The sequence below is a fragment of the Eptesicus fuscus genome, chromosome 10 (assembly GCF_027574615.1).
Source record: "Eptesicus fuscus isolate TK198812 chromosome 10, DD_ASM_mEF_20220401, whole genome shotgun sequence".
NCBI classification, from domain to species: domain Eukaryota; kingdom Metazoa; phylum Chordata; class Mammalia; order Chiroptera; family Vespertilionidae; genus Eptesicus; species Eptesicus fuscus.
In genome coordinates this window covers 522,598-545,315 of record NC_072482.1, presented here as the reverse complement: position 1 = coordinate 545,315, position 22,718 = coordinate 522,598, and the positions used below count along the sequence as shown (strand labels likewise).

Sequence of the window (22,718 nt, the reverse complement as noted above, 5' to 3'; positions counted from 1 at the left end):
CGCCAGCCACCTGGGATGACTCACTCCCCGGCGATGTGGGCACCCTGCCCACCGCGCGCCACAGGCCGGGGGGGGGGGGGGGGAGGTGAGATTTGGGTTGGGGGGGAGTGGAGGGGACTACCCCTCCCCATAATCGGCCACCTTGCCCCCAGCGCGCCCCTGGTGACCCCCCTCTGGTTGGAGGGCCCAGGTGTCCTTTCCGCTCGCCCTCCCCCCAACTTGGCCGGGACGCGGGAGAACCAGAAGAGTTACGCAAGGCCGCTGTTTACCTCCCGCGGCCTCCTCCCTCCCTATAAAGCCGGCCGTGGAGGCGAGGCTGCAGCCGGGGACGGGAGGCCATCCCAGGAGAGGGGCAGAGGCGGCGGCGAGGGCGGCGGGGACGGCGCGCACACCCGGCTTCCCATGGAGGCGCCCGCGCCGGGCCCCGGGCTGGTGGAGCGCCTGGCGCAGCTGGCGACGTGTCCGCTGTGCGGGGGCCCCTTCGAGGACCCCGTGCTGCTGGCCTGCGAGCACAGCTTCTGCCGCGCGTGCCTGGCCCGCCGCTGGGGGGCCCCGCCGGCGCCCGGCCCCGAGGCGCCCCCCGCCTGCCCCCGCTGCGGCCAGCCCTGCCCGCGCCGCAGCCTGCGGTCCCACGTGCGCCTGGCCGTGGAGGTGCGCATCAGCCGCGGGCTGCGGGAGCGGCTGGCCGAGCCGGGGGCCCGCGCCCGGAGGCGCCGCGGCGGCCGCATCCCCACCATGGGCAGCCTGGACCCGCCGGGAGAGGTGAGGCGGGACGCGGCCGCTGCGGTCGGCGGAGGGGGCTCCCCGGGCGCCGAGAGGAAGGAGCGAGGCCGGGCGGGGGCTGGGCGCCACGCCCGCGCAGGGGATGCGGGGGGCGGGGGGCGCGGGCCCGAGTCCTAGGGGAGCGGGCGGAGCGAGGGGCTGCCTGGGGAGGCGAGGGGGGGACCTGGGCGGAGGGCGGGGAGCCCGAGGGAGGGCGGAGGATGCAGATCCGAAAGCCCCGCCGCCGCCGGCCCGGCCGGGTTGTTTGTTGTTGTCGCCGCGACTCCTCCCAGGCCGCGGGCAGGGCGGCGGGGTCTGGAAGAGCTGCCCGGGGCCTCGGCTCCTCTCCTGCCCAGCTTGTCACCCACCCGCGGCCGCGCCCCTCCTGGGTCGGCAGTCAACCCCATCCCCTTGCGAGAGCCCCGGTTTGGGGGATTCCCGGCCCGCTTCTCCCCAGCAGCTAAGCCGTCTCGGGCCTTGCTCCCCCTCTTTGAAGTCTACGCAGAGGAGCGCTTCTCGGTGGAATGTAGTTGGCATAATCAGGCAAAGCCTTTCCTCCCTCTGCACCGCATTCGCCCGCTCCAGGGCCCGGGGGCGGGGGGGGGGGGGGGCGGCTCCCCTGGTGTCCATCCTGGGACACACGTCCGGCTGCCTCCCTGGCCAGAGAGAGACCACAAAGCAAAGCGCCCCATAAACGCCACGGGCTTTTATGGCAACAAGTGAAGCAGCTTTATTGTGAGGCTTAAAGCGAACCCCTTCCCGAGGGCTCTGCGTGTGTCTGGTCTGGTGATTGATGTGAAGGGTTACACCCTCAGGAAGGGGGGCGGACAGGACCTGGGAGGGGGCGGACAAGGGCGTGATGAGGCGGGCACTGAGGCCTGGGGGGCGGGGCAGGACAGTGCCTGGTGGTGGTAGGAGAATGGGGTGCGATGAGGGGGTGGCGAGAGGAGACAGGAATGGGGAGCACAGGGGCAAAGGGGAGATGTGCTGAGAGATGGGGCTCACCGGAGCCGGGCGGCGGGGAGGGCTCCCCACAGTATAAAGCCCAGCTCACATCCACCTTTTCCTCTGCCCCCAGGACATGAGGGAGACATGGAGAAGGTGAGCCCCTCCACTGCTCCTTCCTTCCACCCCCAGCTGCCCACTCCTTTGTACCCACTCAGACAGGGTTTCTGGGTGCCTTACCCCGCCCTGCTCCAAGGTGCCATATGGTGGGAGAGGGGGCAACAGAAGGCAGAGGGAGTCTGCTGGTTTCCCGACCTTTCTCCCTCATTTGTCCAGACTTGGTGCCCCCACACCCAAGTCACCCCACTCCGAGGACGAGCTCCCCGAGGACTACCCGGTGGTCAGAAACATGCTGCACAGGCTGGCGGGTAAGGGCGGGGAGAGTGTTTCCGGTCTGCTCCCTTCTGTCTCAAAACCACCCAGCCCCTTGGGACGGGTGTCGGTGTCCGGTGTCCTAGGGACGCTGTGACAAAGCCTCGCCCGTGGCCCACCGCCAGAAGCTCCCTCAGTGCCGGCCGCGGTGCCTGAGGCCCAGGTGGTCCTGACTCTCCTCGCCTGTGGGGCCTGCAGGTGCTGTTCCCCGTCTTCACTGGTGTTCCCTCTGGACCATTTGTCTCTAGGCCCGAACTTCCCCTCTTTGTAAGGACACCACTCATACTGGACCAGGCTCCACCCTACTGACCTCATTTTAACTTGGTTTCCTCTGTTCAGACTACTCCCAAATAAGGTCACATTCTGAGGAATTGGGGAGCAAACAGATTCAACCCCTAACAATGTCTACCCTCAAGTCCTCATATTCCAGCCATTCTTCCTCTTACCTTTTCCAACACTCAGACAACAGACCCCTGCAGGTCAGCGGCCTCTCAGGAGCCCCTGCTTCCGCTCACTCGCCTCGGCAGCTGCTGGGAGTCCCTGCCTCCACCTCCTGGTTACCCACACCCCGCCCACCAGACTGCTTCTTGTACCCCGAATCCAGAATCTTTTCTCAAGGCACCCCATACACTCAGGGCCAGTAGCGCTTGCCCTGGCCGCTCTCCCTGGAGAAGCAGGCCCGTCCACTCCCGCCTGTTCCCGGGGTGAGTGGGCTGGTTCTCCAGATACCGAGGATGCCTCCCTGGGCCCCTCCCTCTGACACTTGGGGTTCGGTATCTGGTATCACTCTGTCTCTAGAGCACCTTCCCCATCCTGCTGGCCCAGCTCCCAGCCCCACCCTAGATTCTGCACATGGAGGTGTCAGGCCTCATTCCTCAGGCAGGCCAGCCCTGGTGCTCGCTCCTGTCCAAGGCCAGTTCTACCGGAAGGGCCATCGGTGCGCAGGCTGGGCCTGCCTAGACCTCCCCTTCAGGGGTCTTCACCTCCTCAGTCCACAGCCCCTGGCAGCTGCCTGGGGCCTCTAGGTGCCCTCCGCCCTGAACGCTGGTCCTGCGCCCCCAGACTCAGCAACCGCCCCCTCCTGTCTTGTGCTCCACAGCCGACCTGACCCTGGACCCTAGCACTGCCCACCGCCGCCTGCTCATCTCCGCTGACCGCCGCAGCGTCCGGCTGGCCCCGCCAGGGACGCCAGAGCCCCCTGACGGCCCAGCCCGCTTCGATCAGCTCCCGGCGGTGCTGGGCGAGCAGGGCTTCGGGGCGGGCCGCCACTGCTGGGAGGTGGAGACCGCGGACCCCGCCTCGGGCGGCGCCCCTCCCGGGGAGGACGAGGAGGTGGAGAGTCACTACGCCTTAGGTGCGGCTGGGGAGTCGGTGCAACGCAAGGGCCGCGTAGGGCTGTGCCCTGTGGGCTCTGTGTGGGCCGTCGAGGGCCGCGGTGGCCGCCTGTGGGCGCTCACGGCACCCGAGCCCACCCCGCTGGGCGGCACCGGGCCCCCGCCGCGGCGGATCCGCGTGGACTTGGACTGGGAGCGGGGCCGCGTGGCCTTCTACGACGGCCGCTCGCTGGACCTGCTGTTCGCCTTCCAGGCCCCCGGGCCCCTGGGGCAGCGGGTGTTCCCCCTGCTCTGCACGCGAGACCCGCGCGCTCCGCTGCGCATCGTGCCGGCGGAGGGCTGAGCCTCCTGCCCGCCCCGCCCGCAGCCAGAGTTCCGATGAGCACCCTGCCCACCTCCATTGTATCTTTTCTCCCACGTAGGGAGACTCAACTGGCCTCGTTTCCACATCACTCCCAGGGCCCAGTGCATTGCACCCCTCTTCTTGGGAGCTTCTCCCCACCTGCCCCTCCCCCATCTGCGCTGCTCCAGGCGCTTCAAATATTTCCCCTCCACTTCCGCCTCTGCTGCTCTCAACCCAAGGCCCAGCACCCCCCCCCCACCCCCCCACTTTCCTGCCCGTCCATTCTCGGGCATCTCCAGGGGAGCAGACCTCCTCCTGGACGCGGAGGCCGGGCTCTGCCTTGGGGTTCTCTAGGAAGCTTAATGTCAACGTTGTTTTTCTTTTTTTTCGGGGGGGGGGGGTGGCGCGGGGCTACTCCACGGTGACTGCTTCCCACGGTCAGCCTTTTCCCATGACGAGCCTTCTCTAAACTGCCCCCGTGAGAAACCGCCAGCAAGGCCCTAGCCGGTGTGGCTCTGTGGAGAGCGTTGGCCTGCGAACTGAAGGGTCCCAGGTTCGATTCCGCCAAGGACACAAGTTCCCCAGTAGGGGATGTGTAAAAGGCAGCCCATCAATGACTCTTTCTCATCACTGATGTTTCAATCTCTCTCCCTCTTCCTCTCTGAAAAAAAAATTAAAAAAGAAAAGAAACTGACAGTACTACCTCTCCTTTCCTCAACCTGGGGTGGCCCAGACACCCTAAGGCATCCTTGTGTAGCCTCACACCTATCTTCCCCCTCATGTATAAATGGGCCCATATTTAACACATTTGAGATGTTGGGTTATTTATTTTGTGCATCTGTGGCAATAAACGAGATCTCCGTGGTGGCGTGGCTCTGACTGATCTCTGCGAGTGTGCGTGGCAGACAAGCGCCCGGACAGGACATTCGGATCCCAAGGAGAGCGAGGGAGCCGGACCCCTGGCCCTGCAGACATCAGAGCCCAGGAAGGAAGGCGTGAGAGGGGCGTAGGGGACATGCTCTCATCTCATTGCTCTCTTCTGCCCTCGCCCTGCGACGATGTGGGACCTGTCTCTGAAGCTGGAAGACCACACTGAGGAGACAGCTGGCCCTAAGTGGCCCCTTTCAAAGCCAGCTTTGTCAGAAACCCTAGGTCACACGTGAAGGGTGAGGAAAGAGGACATGTCTGTTCTTCCATTTCCCATTAAAGGGGAGAATGACAAAGACCTTTCTCTCCCCAACTCCTCCTGAGGGCATGAGAGTGGGCAGGAGTGGAACAGAAGGGCTGGGAGCTCTCCATGACCCCTCACACCACAAGCAAGGACTAGGCGCTGGGCTAGATAAAGACAAACGCGTCAGTGGGAGAGCTCTAAGCCAGGACTAACAAGCGCAGCTGGGGCAAGATTGCCTGGACCTGCCCGGAACCCCGGCAGTGAGAGCTGGGGCTGTTGGAAACCCAATCTAAGCATTTGGGACTCAAGCAGAGTGCAGGGAGCCGAGATAGCTGGACCCAGGGCAGGCGATTTGGCAGTGGGAGCAAAGGGAAGAGACTGGGACCAAGATGCCTAGATCTCTGGGGGGAGGAGGATGGGTACTGCTGGGGGGGGGGGGGGGGGCCCACAAAAACAATGAGGGCTGGGCAACCCAGAAGCCTGGGTTCTACAAGAGCAGCAAATCAGAATTCCAGGGTCTCTGTCCACCCTCCTCTCCTTCCCTCCTTCAGAGAGAGAGGTGGGTGGGGGCTGGAGAATGATCAAACCATGGGTTTAGTCCCCAAGTAGCAACATGAATAGTCAGGGCCAGACAGACACAGAAATGGTGGGAGAGAGGAATTTAGTGCTGCATTGGCCCTGGAGGGGGCTGAGATAGGTCAGGGGGCTGGGAAGAGGTGGTGGGGCTGGGTCCGGGGGTGACACGGCTCCGTCCTCTGCGGTGGCCCCGTACACAGTGTGTGTGACCACAGCCTTCCTCTTCCTCCTCATCACTCTCCGTGGAGCTCTCACCAAAGGCCCTCGGTTTCTCATAAATACAGCAGCCTGCATTTGGGAGGAGGAGCCCAGGTAAAAAGGAGGAAGAGTAAGATGTCCGAGTCAGTTCCATTCCCATTGGATCTCAGTAAGAATTCCTACTTCCACTATGGACTCCGACTACCTTCCAGGACCCAGCTTCCCCAGGGTCACCCGCTGGCACTCACACACTCATCCCCTAACCCTCTGAGAGCCGGGAGTCCTAAGCTACACTTCTCTCGTCCCTCATCCCCCTTGCCTTCAGCCTTGGGACATCCCTTCCGTGCCTCTCATTTAACCTCCTCTCCCAGATGCCAGAGAACCACCAGGGCGACAACAGGACCGGGCAGCGGGGCTTCAGGAGCCGGGGCGGGAGTGAGAGCTGGGGTTACTGTGGGCGGAACGCACTCACATTTTGATGAGCGGCGCCCCATGTGTTCGTTGTCCACAGTGTCACTCGTCCATTCCACCTTTTTCTCTGGCTTCCGTTTCCGCAGTTTGATGGTCAGGCTCCGGTTCTCCTAGTTGACGGAGACGGGCATACCCATGTAGCTCCCTCCCATGGGCCAGCCCACTCCCGCCCAGGGGCCTCCCGAGTACACAGACAGCACCGGAAGGGCCAGCGGGGGGAGACCCACTAGAACAGGCCTCTGACTCCTGTTCTTAATAACCACTAGTTACAAAGAAGTCACAATTCCTAACCTAGAAAATCTTCAAGGAAATATAACCCTCACTGTTTCTCCATTTTCTTCCCCAGCTTACCCTTGCTGGTATTTAGTTTCTCAGTCTCAAAGCCTAATCTACGATCTCTTTTTCAGAGCCCCCCCCCTACCTCTTATTCACCGATTCCCTAGCATCTCTGGTAACCATCATTCTACACCCCCTTAATCCAGGTGTTATTAAGCCCAATACAACCTTCTTCCTTTGAAAACGACCTAACCTACTTTTGCAAAAATGCTACCTTTTTCTCTATTTACATCTCTGATTTTTCCAAATATCATCTTCATCTTTTCTTTTGTTCCCTCCTTCTCTCTGCTTCCTTTTACATTCGCTCCTTCGACAAATAGTTATTGATATGCGTGCTTCCAAGTTCCCTGCAGCGGCCTCCACCCCTGCTTCCTTCCTCAGCCCTGCGTGTCCCCAGCACCTGGCGCGCCCCGGAGCCCCAGGTTCCCGTTCCTCCTCACACACCGCCACCCCAGCAGCATCCCCACGTCCCGGCACGTCACTGACCAACCTGCACCATCTCTGCCGCTACCAGCACCCCCGGTCCGGGCGCCTCCCCAGCCCAGGCCGTGCAGCCCCTCTCCAGCGCCCGGTGCCCGCCCTCCCGGTACCTCCCAGACCCCTAAACAGCACCGCCCCCCGCCTTTCTCACGGGCTCGGTTGTCACGGTAACCGTTGTCTCAGTGACGGTCTCACTCAGCCCGGGCCCCGCCTCGGCCATGGCTCGGGCTGAGGGGGGAGGGCGGAGACAGCCTTCCCTTGCTCTGCGTCTCCGGACCTAAGAGGATCGGTATCGGACTCAGAGTGGCAGACAGGACCCTCCACCTTCTTTTCCGCTCCTCCCGGGCCTCCGCTTCCCCACCCCTGGGGACAGCCTGTGCAACCCCACTTCCGGCCCCCCGCTTCCGGGTGTGACGCCGTCGGTGGTCCCGCCCGGCACTCACTGCACGCAGCGCAGGCGCGGCCGGAGCAGCGCTGCCGTGGGTCGCTGCAGTGCGCAGGCGCCGCGCGGCCCGCGGGAGGAGGAGTCACGGAGGGCGGCGCGCGCAGGTCAGGCCGGAGGGCGGTCCGGACCCGCCGCCTCGGTCCCTGAGGGGCGGGGACTGAGGGGCAAAGGCCATGGCGCCTTCTGATTCCTTACCGCTTCGGGTGCGAGTCCCGGAAGGGGCCCGGGGGCCGAGCAAACAGACTTCAGAGTCTGGGTTCTAGCCCTGGCCAGTGACTCAGTGGTTAGAGCCGCGCCAGGAAGGGTCGCGGGTTCGAGTCCCATACCTGTGTTGCAGGTTGATCCCCGCCAGTCTCCAGGCATGCGGGAGGCAGCCAATAGATGTGTCTCTCTCACAGGGATGCCTCTCTCTCTCTCTCTTTCCCTCCCTCCCTCCTTCCACTCTCAAAAAATCAATGGAAAAAGTAGGGTGTTTCACAGACATGAGCAGAACAAGGATGACGGACCTGGTACAGAAACTCACCTCCGCAGAAAGCCCCCGATGCCTGGCAAGGGGCAAAACTGGGAAAACAGAACCTTGTCCCCAGGGCAGCCTCCCTCCCTAGCACCTGTTTTAAGTGCACACTGGTCTCCCTCACTGGCCATGCTGTTCGGACCCCTGACCCTTTCCTCCCTAAAGATAACATCAGCTGTATTTCAGCTCCAGGCCCAGAAAAGCAGCAAAACCAGACAAGTGACAAGTGGCTGCCTCAGGACCAGCCGCAGCGACTAATGACCAATCAGTGGAGCCCACAGCCCTGAAAGAGCCCCCTGGAGAGCCGGTGACTGTTCTATTGAGACCCTCTCCTGAGACCTCCCCTGAGATTCCCACTGCTAGAGAGCCATCCGATGAGGATGAAGGACCATCCCCGCTGAGAGCTCTCCTCCGGGCACGCCTGGGCTGGTCCCTGGCCCTGCATCCCTCTAAGGGACCACGAGACTTGCAACCAGAGAATGGGGAGCGTAGCTTGTCCCAGGCTCACCCCCAAACCTGTCTCCAAGGCCCCCTTTTCTCGGACTTCTCGGTGACCCAGAACAGCCCCACCTAGGCTCTCCTGTTGCTTTTTCTATGCATCTGGTTTCACTGTCCTAAGTATATTTTTGCTGCCATCATCAACCCAGTGCTGTGTAGCCCTTCCCTTTGGATATCCCCATCTCCTTTTCTTTACATAAATCCAACTTTTCTTTATGCACCACCTGAGATTGCTATTTAGCCTGCCCATGCACCACCAACTTTAACCACTCAGTGAGGATTAACAAAAAAGAAAACCCAAGAATCTGGGTTCTAGGACCTGTCCTCTGCCTGGAAGTGTCCGAAGGCGCGCATGCACGTTCGGCTGGGACACCGTCCTGTGATGGCACCAGGCCTTGGAGATGGAGGTGCATGACACTCCGATCCTGCCTTTGAGCTCCCAGACTAGTGGGTAAGATTGGCATGCTTAGCACTAACAAAAATATAAGACATTGGGATATTAATGTATATGTAAATCTCATCTGTGAAGAAGAATTTAGCTGTATACAGCCAATATTTTCTCTGGGGCAATGAGTAAGAGTAAGCAGAGAAATGGGCATAAATTATAATACAGAACAATTTATGCTATGATACAAATATGTGCATGTTTCTTAGGGACCAAGATGGTGAATGTTTCTTAGGGAGCAAGAGTGGTGAAAAGGGACCACAAAAGCAAAGGGATTTTTTAGGCACAAAGAGCAGCTGAGTCACAGATGTGTCTGAAGGACATGCAGTTGGGATGTACAAAGGTGGGACATACTGGGAGGCCAACGAGGCTTGACAGGTAGGCTCCGTTACATGGGAGGCCCTGTGTGCTTTGCTAGGAAACTTGGACTTGATCCAGTCAGTTATGGGTCAAGGAAAGGCTTAACGTAGGGTAGAAACGTGAACAGATTTGTTTCAGATTTCAGGAGGCAAGGAAGTAACTGCCAGAAGAGTTCAAATGTACAATGCAGAAGACTGCCCTGCCCATCCCTCAAAGTTGCTGAGGGGGTTAAACAAGATACGGTATGTTTGAGAGCTCTGAATACACAAAAGGTCACACAATTACAAGATAATCATTATTACGTTCACCCCTTGATCACCATTTAAGCCAAGGAATGCAGGAATACTGATTCCCAGACTGCAGTTTGAATGTTTATTGTGCCTAGACTGTGTATTTTTTTCCCTTTGAAGTTAATGGTTCAATCTGAAAAAAGCAAGATACAACTCAGTATGTACAGTATACCCATTAACAAGTATCTCTGTGGATTGGGACTCCTTATAGTCTTTACTTTTTTCTTTCTATATATCAACCTATTACAATATACACTGAGTGGCCAGATTATGATGATCTCTGAACGCATAATAATCTGGCCACTCAGTGTATATCCTATATAATAAAAGGCTAATATGCAGATTGTCCCCTCGACAGGAGATCGACCAGCAGGCAGGCTGGCCAACCGCCCATGTCCCCTCCCCTGGCCAGGCTGGCCAGACCCACCCATGCACAAATTCATGCACCGGGCCTCTAATACACACACACACACACACACACACACACACACACACTGAGTGGGCCAGATTATTATGCGTTCAGAGATCATAATAATCTGGCCACTCAGTGTATATTACATTTAGCTCAAGAGCAATGAAAAAACAATTTCCGAAATGTTCACCTGTAGTAAGTGCACACTGGTATCCCTTAGTATCAGGTTTTTTGTTGTGCAAACTTACATAGCAAATAGATCTTGTTAAATTTTCTGTTTAATCTCTCACTATCCAAACCCCACTTTTTGTTTCCCTAAACTCGGGAACTAAATAGATTTAGATAGTGAGAAAATACTTATAATTGCTTTTTTTATATTAGCTTCATTGCTGGCTTCAATTTTTTGGCTTTTTCTTTTTCTTTCTCATTTACTAATGTATACTCTTTTTGTAGTTGATACGTTTGTTAAAAGAACAAACATATCTCTATGAACTCATTTAAATTCCATTTGGAACAAAACAGATTATAGGTAACATACACATATTTGTCTTATTGAAAAATATAGCTTTAATAGAAAAACTCAACTAGGAATAGGAGCAACCTGGGGACAACAGTAATCCCCACATGGTGATCTGCTTCTCGGGGAGCAAATATTGCAACGGGATGGACCAGGATCTAGGAACCAATATCCTTCACCTCCCAAGGAAGAGGAGAGGGGAGGGATTGTTGAGTCTCCCAGAAAAAAAAAAAGGAAAATCAAGAGTCTTCCTTCTCCTGGAACCTATGGAGAAAGAAAGGATTTCTTTGTTATATTGGACTGAGGAAGAGGCTCTAGCAGTGTAAGATGACACTCAAATAATCAAGGAAGAGCTTTTATTTATGACACTGTGGAAAGCTACCTCCCACAAACAATCCTCTAACTTCGAGCCAACTAAAAATGCTGGGATAAAAATATATCTAAAGAATTATGACCAAGAAGTATGTAGATATTTCTTGGAATGCAAAAAGCACTAGCCATAAAAGAGAGAGAGAAAAAAAAAGGATAAACTGGACCTAATAAAAATTTAAAACTTCTGTTCATTTTTTTAAAAGTTAAGAAAATAAATAGAAAAGACTGGGGAAAATACTCTCAAAAGATATATCTATCAATATTTTTAATCCATTGATGAGATGGCAAGAAGGTAAAGGCAATTCATATTGGGTTAAATGATGTAAAACCAGGAAACCAAACAGGTAAGTGAAAACCGAAACCCCTGCTGCCGTGGTCCTCCTGCTGTTCTGACAGCCACATGAAGGGACTGAGGCAGAACTACCATGTATGGCTGGAGGCACTCGACCCCGCGGGGCTACCCCTCTGTGTAAAAGTAAACAAGAAAAAAAATCTAACTCTGCAGAAGGGATTTGTGTCACTAGGTAGAGGAAGAAAAATCTCCTCTGAGATTTTCTAACCATAGATGGCCCTTGCATGGACTTGCAGCCCAAATTCATACTACCTACGTAGTTGAGAAAAACCTGGAACCAAGTTTAAAGTGATTCTGGCTTGTGCCTCTAGGGACCTCAACAGGAAACACAAATGCTGAAGATACAGCATTCATCTCATGTTTCAAAGAATTCCCATAGTTCAAATTCTAAAAAACCGAACTTTACAAAACAAAGAAAATTACATAAAAAATAATAGCTGAAATAAACTGAAGACAGAATTAGTGACCTAGGAGAAACCTGAAGAAATTACCCAGAAGCAGCATAGAGAGAAAGAGATAGGAACTATGAAAAACAAGGGTGAGAGAAATGGAGGACAGACAGTCTAATAAACAACTAATTAATTAGAATTGCAGCATATGAGAATTGAGAACATAGGGAAAAGCAATATTCAATGAAATAATGGCTAATTTTCCAAGGTTGATGTGGAAAAGAGAAACATCAATCCTCAATGTTGAAAAGTCCAACAAATCCCAAACAAGATTTTTAAAGCCACATTTTGCTACGCTGCAGTACAACTGCAGAGCACCAGAGACCAAGAGGAGCTCTTAAAGCCACCAGCCACCCAGCAAGCCGGCTCTGTAACCCACGCACCATCTCAGGAAAGCACAGCTGCCCTGGTGCAGTGGGACATGCCAACATCACTGCTGACCACGGAGCATGCTTGCCTTCTGTATTTTTCATTTCCTCTTAAATATGTTAAAAGGTTTAGTTCATTGGCATTAAAAGGATAAGAAAAGTGTAATTTAAAAAAATAAAAGGACCACAAATCTCCCTACTACCAGAACTGGACAAAAAAACGGATGGGGCCAAAAGAAGTCTGTTTACTCAGGACAAAAGGTAAACCAGCGGAGCTGTTTAGGCAGCAAACAGCCCGAGGAAGGGCCGGGCGGGCAGGGTACGCACCTGCAGCGGAGGCAGGTGTAGAAGACGGTCTGGCCCTCGTCGGCGGAGCGCATCTGGCGGGTGCGGTAAGCCATGCCCTCGTGACCGCAGCGGGCGCAGCGCCTGTCCACCTGGAAGCCACGGCGGGTGCGGGGCCTCGTCACAGCCCCGCCTTGTCACTCCGGGCCCCGCTGCTCCCAAGGCCCCTCTTTGGTATCGGAATTGGGTACAAAACTCGCCAGATCGTCGCAATCGCCCTCCGTTTCTTTCGCGCCCTCCCCGTGGGGCCCGTCCTTGACGTCATTCACTCACCACGGGCCCCTGGAACTCGGGGCCGTCCTCCGTCGACACGGGCACGGCTGAGCCCGGCTGGTGGAACACGACTGCGGTCCTCACCACCTTCCCCTCGAAGTCTGCGCGGAATGAGCAGGTGCGGGCCGGCGCGCGGGGAGCTGGCGCGCGAGCCCCCCGGGTAGACCTGGCGGCCCGACCCGCTGCCCCTCAGGGTTCGTCCCGAGACCGAGTCTCGAGCCTGACCTCGTGCCCCGACCCTTCCCGCCGGGACCTCAGCCGGGACCCTGCCCGGCAGCCCTCACCTCGCACGTGGACGGAGAAGCCACAGCGAGCACAGGTGACTGCATCCCGAGTCCCTGGCAGAGGCAGGACTGAGCCGCAATCCGGACAGAAATCCAGGTCCGACTGGAAGCTGGAGCAGCTGCCGGCGAGGTCCATGACGGACGGGGGGCGGGGGCTGCGGAGGGAGGAGAAGGTTTTAACAAAAGTCAGACGGCACCCTTCCCCACGCAGGGGCCCTTCCTATTGTTCCTGGCTCTCGGCAAACGGAACTCGAGCCCCTCCCACGCGTGTGTCGTGCCTCTGCGACCGCGGAGCCCGAGCACGAGTCCCACGGGGCTGGCGGGCTTCCCGGGCCGGCGAGAGAGCCGCCGGCGCCGCGGGCTAGAGCGTCCGCCGGGCGCGGGCGGCGGGGCAGGGAGCGCGCGGCGGGCTAGAGCGTCGCCGCTGCCGGCTCCCGTTTGGCTGTGACGTCATAACGACCGCCCAGGCGCTCGCGGGACTGCGGGGTGGCACCTCCCGGAAAAGAGCGTGCCGCGTCGCCTCCAGCCTGGATCTGCGACCTCGGCTAAGAAAGCGGGTGATTGACGCGACTCCGCTCCTTTTCCTCTTCGGACTCAAACCTCGGATGTTTATTTTCTTGGTGTCGCGTCTTGCAGGGAGCCCAGTGCGGGGCGCGTTCCCTCCGAAAAGCCCAACTTGACCGAACTTCTTAGGGATTGAGAACTACAACTCCCGCCAGGCTTGAGCCTGTACTTCCCGTCTGCGGCTGCGCGGTAGATAAAACAAGCAAAGCTAAGCATGTTGGGAGTTAGAGTGTTAGCGCTCCTTGGGCCTCGCGGGAGCCCAACCTGGGCGGTTTGGGGCTATTTCCGGCCTCCGGGAAGGGTGAGTGGGCTTCTTCCGAGGCAGCGAGTGGTGAGGGCGGTGAGGTGGGAGCGGAGGAGGAATGCTTAGTCCCTGGGGATGGGAGGAAGCAGTGATGCCGTGAGCACGGGGATGGGAGGTGAAACCAGAGGCTGACCACCCCTCCTTAGACGCTAGCACTAGGCAAGGGGCAGCCTTGGGTAGGATTTCACTGACTTAGGTCAAGTTTGGTGTTCATTTGCACACCTACCTCCATTTACCGCGTCCCTCGCCTCCCGTCCAACCAACTCTATCTAAAGCAGGCGTCCTCAAAACTATGGCCACATGCGGGTGTTTTTGCCGTTTTGTTTTCTTACTTCAAAATAAGATACGTGCAGTGTGCATAGGAATTGGTTCATAGTTTTTTTTAAACTATAGTCTGGCCCTCCAACTGTCTGAGGGACAGTGAGCTGGCCCCCTGTTTAAAAAGTTTGAGGACCCCTGATCTAAAGCATCATTATCATTCATTGGGTGGACAGTTGACATTTCCCAAATCTTTTCTAAAACATGAGAACCAATAGTTTTAGAAAATCTTGCTACTTGCAATCATCCGTTAAGTGCGATCTAAAGTAGAAACTTGTGCTGAAGGGACAGCTTCTGAAGTTTCTTAGTTCCCTCTCGGCCCTAACATCCCCACCCAACCAGGTAGCTGTGTTAAGCTCCACATGAAGAGGTTCTGGAGCCATCACTCATTTCTCTGAAAGAGACAAGCTGTGGCCTCTTCTTGAGGAGGCTCTGGCCTTCCTTTCTCTGCTATAATGGAAAGACACAATAGTGAGGGGTCAAGACGGAGCAAGCCACCCAGAGTGACAGGCCCCATCATTTCACGCCCCTGGGTGTCATGTTTCCTGTCTTACAAAAGGAGGTTTGTTGCTGAACCCATGATGGTAGGCAATTTCTTTCTTTTTTTTTAAAAATATATTTTATTGATTTTTTACAGAGAGGAAGGGGGATAGTTAGAAACATTGATGAGAGAGAAACACTGATTCAGCTGCCTCCTGCACACCCCCCACTAGGGATGTGCCTGCAACCAAGGTACATGTCCTTGACCTGAATCGAACCTGGGACCCCTCAGTCCATAGGCCGACGCTCTATCCACTGAGCCAAACCGGTTTCAGCGGTAGGCAATTTCTAATCTCACTTCTCTCTGTGTGTTTCCTTTGAAAATGGAAATTGAAATTCGTGCTCTTCCCTCATCAACTTTCCCTTTTTTAAAAAAAATATATTTTTATTGATTTCATAGAGGAAGGGAGAGGGAGAGAGAGAGAGAGAAACATCAATGATGAGAGAGAATCATTGATCTGCTGCCTCCTGCACACTCCCTAGTGGAGATCAAGCCGGCAACCTGGAATTGCCCTGACTGGAATTGAACCTGGGACCCTTCAGTCTGCAGGCTGACACTCTGTCCACTGAGCCAAACCAGCTAGGGCAACTTTCCCTTTTCATTGGAGGTCCACCATGCGTGGAATACTGTCCTAACGCAGTAAAGGAACACGAGTGTATAAGGATGGCCTTTTCCCAATGGGAGCTCACAATCTGTTCAGTTAGTATTTATTTAGCACCTTTGCCAGTCTTTGAGCTGACGCTGGACTACAAAGTTGAAAACTGTTCTCTGACCTTAAAAAGTACAGATGAATAATTCAAGTACAATGAAAGTATACTGGTAGGACAAAATGTGAGAACCCAGGACGGGCATATAACACAAAGATGCCTATATACTTCAAGAAAGACTGGTAAATGTTTTAATAAAAATTAGATATAGCCCTAGTCGGCTTGGCTCAGTGGATAGAGCATCAGCCTGCGGACTGAAGGGTCCCAGGTTCGATTCCGGCCAAGGGCACATGCCTGGGTTGTGGGCTTGATCCCCAGTAGGGGGTGTGCACGAGGCAGCCGATCAATGATTCTCTCTCATCATTGATGTTTCTATCTCTCCTTCCCCCTTCCTCTCTGAAATCAATAAAGAAATATATATTTTTTAAAAAGATAGTATTATGGGGAACATAAGAGAAAGATGCTCAGATATTATATGATACGGATAATCATCAATCAACAAGTCATTAGTTATGAGAACTTGGGATCACAGACTCTAATGTTAAGTATTCTACTAGATGCTATATACTAAATAAAAGATGGTCATTTTTTAAATCTCAAAATAGATACACATAGAAATATGAATGTACCTAAGAGGTCAGTGAGGTCCAATATTTGATATCAAGATCCTTTCTGATAATATAGACACATCACTATAGTTGTAGATATAATTCCCACCCTTTATGAGTCAAATTTCAGTCAATTTTTACATGATAGATGAATACAGATACCATAATGTAAACCATGGTTGATTTTCAAATGAGTTGTCGAAGTGAAAGTGGTAAGTGCTCAGAAGGCAGAGTCACTGAGACGTAGAGTAAAACAGGAAGACTTTAGAGATCAGGGGCTGGCCTTGTGGAGGGCAGACACCTGGTGTTCAATGGAGAGCTTCGCACAGACCAGGCGTTATGCCAGGCTCTGCGATCTCGTTCACACTTGTTATCTCCAGAGACAGGTTCTTATTGTGCATCTCTGTTCCGTAGAGGTGGAAACTGATGTGGAGAGAGGAAGTTGCTTGCCTTGTGTCACACACAGCCCTGTCCAGCTTCAGAGCCCATGCTCTTAACCATCAGCAATATTCTTTAAAAAGGGCTGAGAGATGAGATGTCAGGCATCTTCGGTGGTTAAGTGTGACCTCACAGTAAACTCAGATGAGGCCAAGGATGGCATAGAGAGTTGGTAGTCACCAGTTGTGTTGCCATCAGGCTGTCCTATAAATAAACCAGAGTAAGCACAAATTCCCATCATAAGGGGTAAACAGGGAATGGTGTCATAATGGATTTAAGGTGAAGGATGAATGGCAGTATAAGGAAGAACAGAATTTCAGAACAAAAGATTAGAGGGCAGAGATGCTATATTTGCTGATAGAGGCAGAGAGGGCCAGAATCAAGAAACTGCAGAATGAGAATGAACTCGTACCACTTCATTCTAGGGTTATCTCCGAAGGCGGGGGGGCCTGGGGGGCGGAGCGGGCTGACATGGATGTGCTTGGGCCACACTTCACCAAGGAGTCTGTCTCTCCCCCCGCCCAGTCCCTGATACAAGATTCAGAATGGTTTGCGTTGGGTCCACAAGAGAAGTACGCTTTTAATTCATAGGAAAGGAGGACATGCTCTTATTAAAAGAGCGTTCATGTTACTGTTGTCCACCCTAGGAACGTGGTGGTTTCCCGGGGGAAATGGCCATGTGTAGTCTTGCCTGTTAGCAGGTTTACTTTTTTTTTTTTTTTTTTTAAATATATTTTATTGATTTTTTACAGAGAGAAAGAGAGAGGGATAGAGAGTTAGAAACATCGACCAGCTGCCTCCTGCACACCCCCTACTGGGGATGTGCCCGCAACCAAGGTACATGCCCTTGACCGGAATCGAACCCGGGACCTTTGAGTCCGCAGGCCGACACTCTATCCACTGAGCCAAACCGGTTTCGGCGGTTTATTCTTTCTCAGCGGAATATCCTTGGCCTTGGCCAAGGCAGTTGGGTTTTGGTTTAGTCAGTATGGGAGATCTGTTCACCTCCCACATTCTAATCTGCCTTTGCTTTTCTTGTGTTTCAGGTTGGCCTGGGTTAAAGCATCTAGAGACCCTAGGATTGCTGAAGGTCAGCAGTCCCCACTGGAGAAAAAAATATTGGTAAATAAGTTATCTTCACATCATACAGGTTGGAACTACTAAGAGAAAGAACCTTAGGTTTAAAACCTTTCTGCTGAAGTGACACCTCGAGTAGTGTGTGTACACTGGCAACTGTTTCCTAGCTATGTCCATACTTGGAAAACAAAGTATTATTTTGGAAACTCCCAACACTATATTTTTAAAAAGCTAGTTATTGACTTTGGTGGCAGGTACTTCGACTTTCAGAGCTCACAGGCTCACCTAGGAATGATGGGAGTAACAAAGTTCTTAAACTAAAGTAAATCATAAACCACTCATCTCTTCTTGGGGTCAGTAGTCAGGGTAAACTCCTGTTTAAATACGTTCACTGTAAAAAAAGGTCACCCTGTACAGTTCTGTCCTTCCCTCTGATAGAATCTAGGTGGTGTGCATACAAAAGCAGCAAGACAGCTGAGAACTCAAAAAAATCAAGAAGAGTATCAAACACTCTATAGGGAGCAAGGCCTTTCCCTTGACTACTGGCTCGCCCGAGTGGAGTCTTATTATAGTAAAGGATTGGTGGGAACGATGAAAGAACAAGAGATAGGCGATGGGATCGAGAAGAAATGGGAGGGGAAGACAACGCAAAGCACAGAGAGACAGAAGCAGTGGTGCTTGGTGCCTGAGAGAGAGATGAGACACATAGAGAGGCAAGTGCGCCAGGCAGCACAGGCCAGAGAACTCACAGAGAAGACGTTTCGACAGTTACTGCGCTCCCCTTCTGAAACGGCACTCCCGAAAATCGTGTTCGAGGGGCCTGGTGTCCAGAATGCACAGAGAAGAAAACAGGTAAACGAGAGGGAACAGATGCAAATTAAAGATCACCAGGAACGCATGACTAGGGGGAGGGAACTTATAGAGCAAAGGCTCAGGGCCAGAGTCTTGAGAAAAAGCCAGACCCAGCTGCCCATGGCAGAGAAGCGCGAGAGAATACAGAAAGAGATAAAGGAGTTTGAGAGTGTTATTGCATACCCACTTTTCCAGCCGCGCAGAAGTCGGATTAAAGTGAATATTCTTATGGAAAAGTCTCAGAATAGAGAAGAAGAGGATACAATCGTAAAAACGTATCAAAGAAAATTTTTAACTCTACCACCCTTTTTGAGAAGTCAAATAAGGAAAATAAAAGATTAGTCAAGTTTCAATACTTTTCTGGTAAAACCGTGTCTCTTAGTGAGCCTTTTTGCTGTTAGTGCTAGCTCATCCGTCCCGGGGTCGGGGACACGCCCGGGTCCGCTAAGAAGGGCCAGAGCGCGCTGGCCTGGAAAACCAGCCGAGCCGTTGTCAGCTGACTCACGCTGCTTTGATTCTCTTTGATGTTCAGTTTTCTCATCTGCAAAGTGGGATTAATCTTTTATAGTGTTGAGGGGTGGGTTGTGATTTCTGTGAAGCACTAACGATGTTAGCTACTTCATAAACGTTATTTCCCCAATGGGGAGACCTGGGTTGGGCAGTGACGGTGAAGAAAGAACTGGCCTGATCTGCTTCTCCATCCCCTGCTCGCACTCCCGGGGGCTGTGTTGGATTGCGAGAGGGAAGTGGATGGCTCTCACTTCCCGTCGTACCTCTACCAGGGAAGCAGCGGCCATGCCCTGAGAGCCCAGCTGGCCCGTGCCCGCCCCTCGTATGAGACACTTACTTGTGGGAACCTCCTTGGTGCTGGCAGCGCTCTTCCTGGAGTGAACGAAGAGAAGTCCCTGCTCTCGGTTCCAGCTCGTGGCATAGGCCTCCGCGCAGAGGGAGAGGTGGTGAGGCTGAGGTGGAGGTGTGCAGAGCAGTTGCACAGAAGAGGGCCCTCCCGGGTCTGGGTGAGCAGGGTGAGCGGGGAGGTGGAGACGGAGGGTGGTGGTCTCTCAGTTTTCTCCCAGCTCCACATTTTGTCACTTTCTATCCCCCACTCATGGCACTGTTGTAATGGTAGCACTTACACATGCTTTTCTTTTGTCCTCTATTCTTCTTCCTTTCCCACGTGAAATGGAATACACAGTGGAAATGTGCCTGGGCCCCTGGGAGGACAGTCAAGATGTCCGGGTTCCCCCTGCTCAGGCCCCGGAGCCTGTGTGCTCCCCCCCCCGCCGCTCCTCGTCCCGGGAGGTACTCACTATTTGGAAATTTGTAGTAACGTCACCTTTTTAGTCTTTACCACCTCGGCATGTACAGTTGCCCCTTAATGCAGGGGTTGGGGTCCTGACCCCCCCAAACTGTTGAACATTTGCATTAACTGTTGACTCCCCAAAAACTTCTAATAGCGTGTTGTTGACCAGAAGCCTCACCAATAGCATAAACAGTCGATTTACATGTATTTTGTATGTTATTTGTAGTATAAACTCTATTCTTACAACAAAGCAAGCTAAAGAAAAGAAAATGTTATTAAAAGCATAAGGAAAATACATTTACGGTACTGTATGTATTAATTGAAAAGAAATCCTCATAAAAGTTGACCATGCACTTCAAAACCATATTGGTCATGGGTCAGCTGTATCCCTAACTGACATAATGGTTCATAGTTGCCTGTTCATGGACTTTATTTAAATGGAAATAGACTATATCTGATTTGCTTTCTCTGCTTGGTAACATCTTTTAGTTCGTTCGTGTGGATGTGTGGCTCTGTCGTTCTTTTTCCTTCTTCTCTTCCCAGCCGGTGGGCCTGCTCCGGGCTGCCTTTAGAGCTCTTCTGCACGTGCTGTCATTCACCTCACTGAGCCTCTTGCCTTACCGTCACCGCGGCACTGAGCCACGGTGACCCAGGCATGTTTCTGGTGGCGTTCATTTTCATGACATCCCGTGTGCTGCAGCTTCATGGCCGTCTCTGCTGCTGCTGTCTTCTGGGTTGTTTACAGCTTTTGTTTTTGTTTTCTTCTGTAAATGGCCCTTCTGTAAACATTCCTTCTCACATGTTTCGGTGCAGGCGTGCAAGTGTTTCTCCGCGGGATGGAAGTTGTGGTATATCCGTTACTGCAGCCTTGGTCCTGGAGTTGGTTAGATTTTTATTCCATTGCGGTTTTATACCTATAGGTTTGTTCTGCAGAGTCTGGCACATATTGCACTTAGTGAATATTTGTTGGGGGAGAAAAGGATATTTGTTAACTGCTGAAGCAGGGCTGCGCCCTCGAGAGCCAGGCCCAGAATACAAAACAGTGGACAACACACCTTCCTCCTCCTCCAGCCTTTCTGTGCACAGTCATAGTCAGCCTTTCCTGTTGTTTTTATATTTTAGTTGAGGCACTAAAATATATTTACTTAATCTGTCTTTTAATACTCGCCCAATAAACTCAGGATTTGTTTCTTCCTCTGTCCCCTCTTCCAGGAGTCTTCCTTCTCTGCCTTCTAGACAAGGTCACCCACATGTCCTCTTAAGACACTGGCAGCAGCATACAGCTTCACTCAAGTCTGAACAGAAGGGTTCCCCGAGAAGGAGTACTGGGAGTCCCCGTTAATACCAGAATGCTCAAGTCCCTGGAGATTCAGGGACTCGGTGACATCCCGCGAATCGGTGCCACATGGCATTCTGAGCCCTCAAGCATGCTACGGCAGCCCCAAAGGAGTGCTGAGCTGGGAACTGGGACATTGGTTTTGGGCCCTATGTTGGCTGGCTGCTATGAGGAAGCCCTTACCCCTAGAATCACAATTGGGATAATAAACCCTTCCTCACCCAGTTGTTCCCATGAGGTAAGAAATAGCGCTTTATACGCATAAAGTGCCACAATATAAATTACTGCCCTACTGTTGGTTTTCTTCCCCTACTTTCATGCTGTGCTATACATTCCTCCCCAAATCGAAGCATGGAAACCCCATAATTCAAGTTTAAAATGCTAAAAATAAATGTTTGTTTTTTTGTTGTTGAGTTGTATGAGTTCTTTATATATTTTGGATATTAGCCCCTTATCAGAGGTGTTGTTTGTAAATATTTTCTATTTGGTTGGTCGCTGTTTGTTCTATGGATGGTTTCTTGGGCTGTTCAGCATTTTTTTAGTTTGATATAGTCCCATTCACTTCCTTTTGCTGTTACTTACCTGGGGAACAGCAGGCCCAGAGGGTCAGGGCTAGGGAGTGGCAGTAGATGAAGCCCTGAAAAGTTATCCAGGTCAGAACAGTTATCCAGGGTCAAGTTCACAAAAGCCTATTTAAGATCAAAGTCCATAGGTTCAGTAGTTATGCTTGCTTCTATGTAATTTATTGTTTCAGATCAAATATGTGATGATGGGAGGAGACGACTCTGGGTGGTGGACACAATGTGATACACAGGTGATGTGTTACAGAATTGTACACTTGGAACCTGTGTAATCTTATAAACCAGTGTCACCCAATCTTACCTTATAATAGACAAATATGCAAATTGACCGCACCTTCGCTACGCCCAAGCCACGCCCACCAACCAAGCCACGCCCATCAACCACGCCCACCAGGAAACTGTTGCAGGGACGCTGGGGTGCGGTGGAAAGCCGCCCGGGGCTTTCCGGGCCTTGGGCGCCAGCCGGGTGCCTGCTCCGATCGCAGGGACCTGGCTGGGGTGCGGCGGAGCCCAAGGCGCCAGCCGGGTGCCTGCTCCGATCGCAGGGACCCGGCTGGGGTGCGGTGCGGCGGAGCCCAAGGCCCGGAAAGCCGCCCGGGGCTTTCCGGGCTTTGGGCGCCAGCCGGGTGCCTGCTCCGATCGCAGGGACCTGGCTGGGGTGCGGCGGAGCCCAAGGCGCCAGCCGGGTGCCTGCTCCGATCGCAGGGACCCGGCTGGGGTGCGGTGCGGCGGAGCCCAAGGCCCGGAAAGCCTTGGGCGCCAGCCCGGTGCCTGCTCCGATGGCAGGAGCGAGCCGACCTGGGGGTCTGCTCCTGCAATCGGGTCGCAGGGACGCTGGGTGCAGCTGAGCCCAAGGCCACCGCCCAGGGCCAAGCCGGGACCCTGAAAGAAGGTAGAAGGCAGTGGCCACAGCCAAGGCCTGGGTCCCCGGTGCCGGCAGAAAACTGGTGCAGGCAGCCAGGTGTATGAAGGTCTATTGCACGAATCTTCGTGCAAACGGGCTACTAGTACATTAATAAAATTTGAAAATAAACAAATAAGGATATGAATGAAAAGAGGCCAGTTTGTAGACAAGGAAAAACAGCAGAGTGGAAAATGTAGGCTGAAAATAAAGCAA

At 53.5% G+C, this 22,718-nt stretch overlaps 4 protein-coding genes across 19 annotated transcripts; 2 read left to right on the top strand and 2 right to left on the bottom strand.

Moving 5' to 3' along the window:
- The first annotated feature begins 265 nt into the window (after positions 1-265).
- On the top strand, positions 266-4,680 carry RNF39 (ring finger protein 39). The gene is made up of 4 exons (XM_054721979.1): positions 266-762; positions 1,841-1,863; positions 2,044-2,135; positions 3,239-4,680. The coding sequence occupies exons 1-4, from the start codon at positions 403-405 to the stop codon at positions 3,814-3,816; spliced, it is 1,053 nt and encodes a 350-aa protein (XP_054577954.1). The 5' UTR covers positions 266-402; the 3' UTR covers positions 3,817-4,680.
- A 951-nt stretch (positions 4,681-5,631) lies between these two features.
- PPP1R11 (protein phosphatase 1 regulatory inhibitor subunit 11) lies at positions 5,632-7,551 on the bottom strand. Its single transcript, XM_054721986.1, has 4 exons — positions 7,492-7,551; positions 7,200-7,325; positions 6,234-6,342; positions 5,632-5,851 (listed from the first exon to the last, which is right to left on the bottom strand). The coding sequence occupies exons 2-4, from the start codon at positions 7,266-7,268 to the stop codon at positions 5,649-5,651; spliced, it is 381 nt and encodes a 126-aa protein (XP_054577961.1). The 5' UTR covers positions 7,269-7,325; positions 7,492-7,551; the 3' UTR covers positions 5,632-5,648.
- Positions 7,552-10,555: 3,004 nt separating this feature from the next.
- On the bottom strand, positions 10,556-13,278 carry POLR1H (RNA polymerase I subunit H). Of its 2 annotated transcripts, XM_054721985.1 has the most exons (5): positions 13,223-13,278; positions 12,973-13,127; positions 12,689-12,789; positions 12,398-12,507; positions 10,556-10,793 (listed from the first exon to the last, which is right to left on the bottom strand). In XM_054721985.1, the coding sequence occupies exons 2-5, from the start codon at positions 13,106-13,108 to the stop codon at positions 10,769-10,771; spliced, it is 372 nt and encodes a 123-aa protein (XP_054577960.1). In that variant the 5' UTR covers positions 13,109-13,127; positions 13,223-13,278; the 3' UTR covers positions 10,556-10,768. The 2 variants fall into 2 exon arrangements, with proteins under 2 accessions (XP_054577960.1, XP_054577959.1); XM_054721984.1 differs by lacking the exon at positions 13,223-13,278 and having other exon boundaries at positions 12,689-12,828; positions 12,973-13,216.
- A 124-nt stretch (positions 13,279-13,402) lies between these two features.
- On the top strand, positions 13,403-21,433 carry LOC114228293 (putative uncharacterized protein ZNRD1-AS1). 15 transcript variants are annotated; one of them, XM_054721974.1, is made up of 5 exons: positions 16,909-17,024; positions 17,499-17,574; positions 17,968-18,381; positions 19,164-19,397; positions 20,897-21,433. In XM_054721974.1, the coding sequence occupies exons 1-5, from the start codon at positions 16,924-16,926 to the stop codon at positions 20,918-20,920; spliced, it is 849 nt and encodes a 282-aa protein (XP_054577949.1). In that variant the 5' UTR covers positions 16,909-16,923; the 3' UTR covers positions 20,921-21,433. The 15 variants fall into 15 exon arrangements, 6 of the variants coding, with proteins under 6 accessions (XP_054577952.1, XP_054577949.1, XP_054577948.1 ...); XM_054721973.1 differs by having other exon boundaries at positions 19,164-19,406; XM_054721977.1 differs by lacking the exon at positions 17,968-18,381 and having other exon boundaries at positions 16,864-17,024; positions 19,164-19,406.
- The last annotated feature ends 1,285 nt before the right edge of the window (positions 21,434-22,718 follow it).

Bases quoted from the DNA above. Each gene is read 5' to 3' on its own strand.
- LOC114228293 (XM_028133840.2), top strand. From the start codon at position 16,924: ATGGATGTGCTTGGGCCACACTTCACCAAGGAGTCTGTCTCTCCCCCC. The intron at 17,025-17,498 runs GTACGCTTTTAA...CTTGTGTTTCAG, and splicing joins GCGTTGGGTCCACAAGAGAA to GTTGGCCTGGGTTAAAGCAT. The intron at 17,575-17,967 runs GTAAATAAGTTA...TCCCTCTGATAG, and splicing joins CACTGGAGAAAAAAATATTG to AATCTAGGTGGTGTGCATAC.
- POLR1H (XM_054721984.1), bottom strand. From the start codon at position 13,108: ATGGACCTCGCCGGCAGCTGCTCCAGCTTCCAGTCGGACCTGGATTTC. The intron at 12,508-12,688 runs GTGAGTGAATGA...CGTGGCTTCCAG, and splicing joins CCGAGTTCCAGGGGCCCGTG to GTGGACAGGCGCTGCGCCCG. The intron at 10,794-12,397 runs GTGCGTACCCTG...CTTTCTCCATAG, and splicing joins TACACCTGCCTCCGCTGCAG to GTTCCAGGAGAAGGAAGACT.
- RNF39 (XM_054721979.1), top strand. From the start codon at position 403: ATGGAGGCGCCCGCGCCGGGCCCCGGGCTGGTGGAGCGCCTGGCGCAG. The intron at 763-1,840 runs GTGAGGCGGGAC...CTCTGCCCCCAG, and splicing joins GCCTGGACCCGCCGGGAGAG to GACATGAGGGAGACATGGAG. The intron at 2,136-3,238 runs GTAAGGGCGGGG...TGTGCTCCACAG, and splicing joins CATGCTGCACAGGCTGGCGG to CCGACCTGACCCTGGACCCT.
- PPP1R11 (XM_054721986.1), bottom strand. From the start codon at position 7,268: ATGGCCGAGGCGGGGCCCGGGCTGAGTGAGACCGTCACTGAGACAACG. The intron at 6,343-7,199 runs GTGAGAAAGGCG...TCCGTCAACTAG, and splicing joins TTACCGTGACAACCGAGCCC to GAGAACCGGAGCCTGACCAT. The intron at 5,852-6,233 runs GTGAGTGCGTTC...TCCCAAATGCAG, and splicing joins GGGGCGCCGCTCATCAAAAT to GCTGCTGTATTTATGAGAAA.